This window comes from Numenius arquata, chromosome 12 (assembly GCF_964106895.1).
Source record: "Numenius arquata chromosome 12, bNumArq3.hap1.1, whole genome shotgun sequence".
Classification (NCBI taxonomy): Eukaryota; Metazoa; Chordata; class Aves; order Charadriiformes; family Scolopacidae; genus Numenius; species Numenius arquata.
The window spans coordinates 40522258-40525734 of record NC_133587.1 but is presented as its reverse complement, the minus strand read 5'-3'; the positions used below and the strand labels follow the sequence as shown (position 1 = coordinate 40525734).

At 50.4% G+C, this 3477-nt stretch overlaps 1 protein-coding gene across 1 annotated transcript; it reads left to right on the top strand.

Annotated features, from left to right (window-relative positions):
- The first annotated feature begins 253 nt into the window (after positions 1-253).
- Positions 254-2248, top strand: LOC141471222 (uncharacterized). Its single transcript, XM_074157643.1, is given in 1 exon segment — positions 254-2248. A coding segment is annotated over 1 exon segment (1995 nt).
- The last annotated feature ends 1229 nt before the right edge of the window (positions 2249-3477 follow it).

Here is a 3477-nt window from a genome sequence, read left to right as displayed (position 1 = left end):
GAAGAAATAATGACTTAATAATTTTCCTTTATTTTTTCAGTCCAGCAATCCAATTCTCCAGGAATGCCAGACCAGCGGAGGCAGGAGATGGAGTTACAAACTTTGTGTCTGCAAGCTGAGGTGGAAGGAGGCTGAGAAATGAGGAAGACCACACACTGCTTGTTGGCCAAGAGCCGGCGTACAGCAGCAGCACCTTTTCCCTTATGGGGAATAAAGCGCATCCTCTGAAGTACACTTTGATGTGTGTGTCCTGATGGTTTTTGTGTCCTCCCAGACAGTCCATCCCCATAACATTGTGGCTTTTTTTGGTACCTACTGGCTGCTTGGCAGCCCTGCCACACACCACTGGGTGTAGGGTGCTGCTGCCATGAAGGACTTGGTTAAGCGCGTGGTGCTAAAGACCCACCCGTGTCAGGAGTGTGGCAAATCCTTCAGCAAGAAGGGAAACCTGAAGAGACACCAGCGGATCCACACAGCAGAGGAGCTCTTCACTTGCGGGGACTGTGGGAGGCGCTTCACCACCCGGGGCCACCTCACAACCCACCAGAGCATCCACACAGGAGAGAGGCCTTTCTGCTGTGGGGAGTGTGGGCGCTGCTTCCGTCTGGAGATATGCCTGGCTGCCCACCAGAAGACACACGCCAAGGGTGGTCCCTACCTCTGCGCCCGCTGCGGCAAAAGCCTGAGCACAAAGATCTACTTCAACATCCACATGCGGACCCACACAGAGAAGAGGCCATTCGCCTGCACTGAGTGTGGGAAGAGCTTTGTGAAGAAGGGGACGCTCACTGCCCACAAGGAGATCCACAAGCGAGAGAAGCCCTTCAAATGCCCTGACTGCAGTAGGTGCTTTGGGCAAAGTGCCACACTGCTGGCCCACCAGAAGATACACCTCCGCGGGGGACCTTTCATTTGTACAGAGTGTGGGAAGAGCTTGAGCACCAAGCGGTATTTCAACGTCCACCAGAGGAACCATGCTAAGCAAAAGCTACTTGAGGGACACACCAATGGTGTGTCTCTCCAGGTCATCCAACTTAAAGAGGAGCCTGATTTTGCCTTCATGTCAGAGGAGAATATGTTGGAGAATATGTCCCGTGAAGGAGATGTAGCCCAGGGGTGTAGCATACCTAGAAACCCATCTAATCCCAATAACCCTCCTTGGAAAATCCAGATGAAGGAGGAACCAGACCCACTCACTGGTGATACAACAAACATTACTGCAATAGCCTGTCAGAAACTTTACATCAAGGAAGAGCCACCAGAAAACCCAGAATATGGAAAGCTCTTTGATCCAAAGATGCCACTGGTGGGCCAGGGGAGACAGGTTAAAAAGGAAGAAGATGCTGATGGGAAGTATGAACAGGAAGTCCCCATAGCCAGTAACCAGGTGCTTCATATGAAGGAAGAACCACAAGAAAGTATTGAATTTGGGATGTATTATGGGCAGAAGCCAAACCTCAGTGCTCTCCAGAGGATCCAAATTAAAGAGGAATCTGGTATTGAGGTCAACCACGAGGAGAGCCAGAGCCCAAAGAGGAAGCAGAAGAAGTGCTATCAGCCCACCAAAGAAGGGATGCTGGAGAACCAGGAGAAATCCATGTCCAAGAAAGATCCCTCAGCAAAAGGAGCTCCCAAGGGTGGTCGCATCTTCCCCTGCCCCGAGTGCGGGAAGAGTTTCAATCAGAAATCAAACCTGACCAGACACAGGAAGATTCACACAAGTGAGGGGCCGTACAAGTGCAGCGAGTGCGGGGAGAGCTTCCGTATGAACCGCAAGCTGATCCGCCACCAACGAATCCACGTGAGTGAGCCCTTCAAATGCACCGAGTGTGGGAAGAGCTTCACCCAGCGATCAAACCTAGTTCGGCATCAGAGGATTCACACCAAAGAGGAGCCCTACCAGTGCCCTGAGTGCGAGAAGACCTTCAACCAGAAGGCCAACCTCTTCCGGCACCAAACAATCCACGTCCGCATGGGGCCTTGCAAGTGCACCAAGTGTGGGAAATGCTTCCCCCAGAAGCGCCATCTTATTAAACACCAGCTGCTCCATTCCCGAGGTGGGGCCTACAAGTGTGGGATCTGTGGGAAGCGCTACAGGCTGAAGAAGTACTTGAGGAGGCACCAGAAAATCCATGCACGGGAAGGAACTGTTCCCTGTGCAAAACAGGGGGAGGACACAAGGACTGGTGGTGGAACCCACCACACTGACCAGACAGTGGACCTCATGAAGAGTGAAGAAGAGAGTTGAGTGGTTCTGGTGCCTGCTTCTGGGGGAAAGTCTTTTGGGAAAAGGGAGGGATGGAGACAAACTCTGCCAGCCTTATGTGTGCAGTATTTGGGGGTGGGGAGGTCAACCTGAGGGGACAGAGCGCTGCTGGAAATTGGTCCTCTGCTGCTGTTTTCAGAGTACAACCCTGAGGATATCACCTGCGCAAAGCTGTGAGGTGGGACTGGAGAGCCAAGCCTCCTCAGAGCACTTGGAGATGAAGGGATAAGAGCTTGGCATCCTTCATAACGGTAATTTGTGCCTCTAAAGCCTGACAAAGTTGTGGATGCCAAAATTGTCTTGTGTGGGCGATATTAAACCAGGAGGACTGAGTAGGATTTGTTTTTATTTTACTACTGTGTTTCTGAGAAAGTTGAAGGGGCCCTCTCCCACTTAGGCAAAGGTTTAAAGCAAGGGCCAACTCTGACTTCCCACTCATGTAGCTTTGATCAACACCTTGATCCTACTGGGATGACGGACCCTAGTCAACTGGGTGGTATTGGGAGAAACTACTGCCAGCCAGACCAGGGTTTTAAGCCTTGAATCCCCCAAACCAGGCTCCCAGATTGGCTTCTGGAACAGAAAAGACAGACATATAGGGGAAAACAACAAGTTTAGGGTGTTCTAGGGGAGTTTAAGGGACACCCTTGTTAGAAAAATGAGTCTGGGCCATATGGTGAGTAATGCTTCACTGTGGGACTGGGAAACCATGTTCCTTGGGAAGAATATGGCTGAGCCAAACCAGCAAAGGAAAACAGCTTGCTGAGGGACAGAGGTACAGCAGAGCCCTTCAGTGGGGAGAAAGCAATCACCTGATGGCTGGTATTTATTTCCTTTTCATTAGCCTAGTGAAGGGCTGTAGCGTTTTTTGCCAGGAAGAACTAGTTTGCCCATTTTATTGTTGTGTCCCTGCACATAGAGAGCGCAGTGAGTCAATGTCAGTAGCTTTCCTGGCCATCACTGGACCTCCCACCATTGACCATGGTCAGTGTGGATGCCCCAGCTTGTGGGGAAAATCAGGGCTGATAATTTGTAATATCTCCTCAATAAAGCATTTAAAGAAAAAAGGAAACAAAGTGAGCCTCTTTTCTGGTTGGTTTTTTTGTTGTTTTTTTTTTTTTTTCCATAAGCTAACGGTGAGAGAACCACAGTACATTCTACCCACAATGCAGCAGGTGAACAATGCCAGAGAAAGATGCACACCAGTGGCA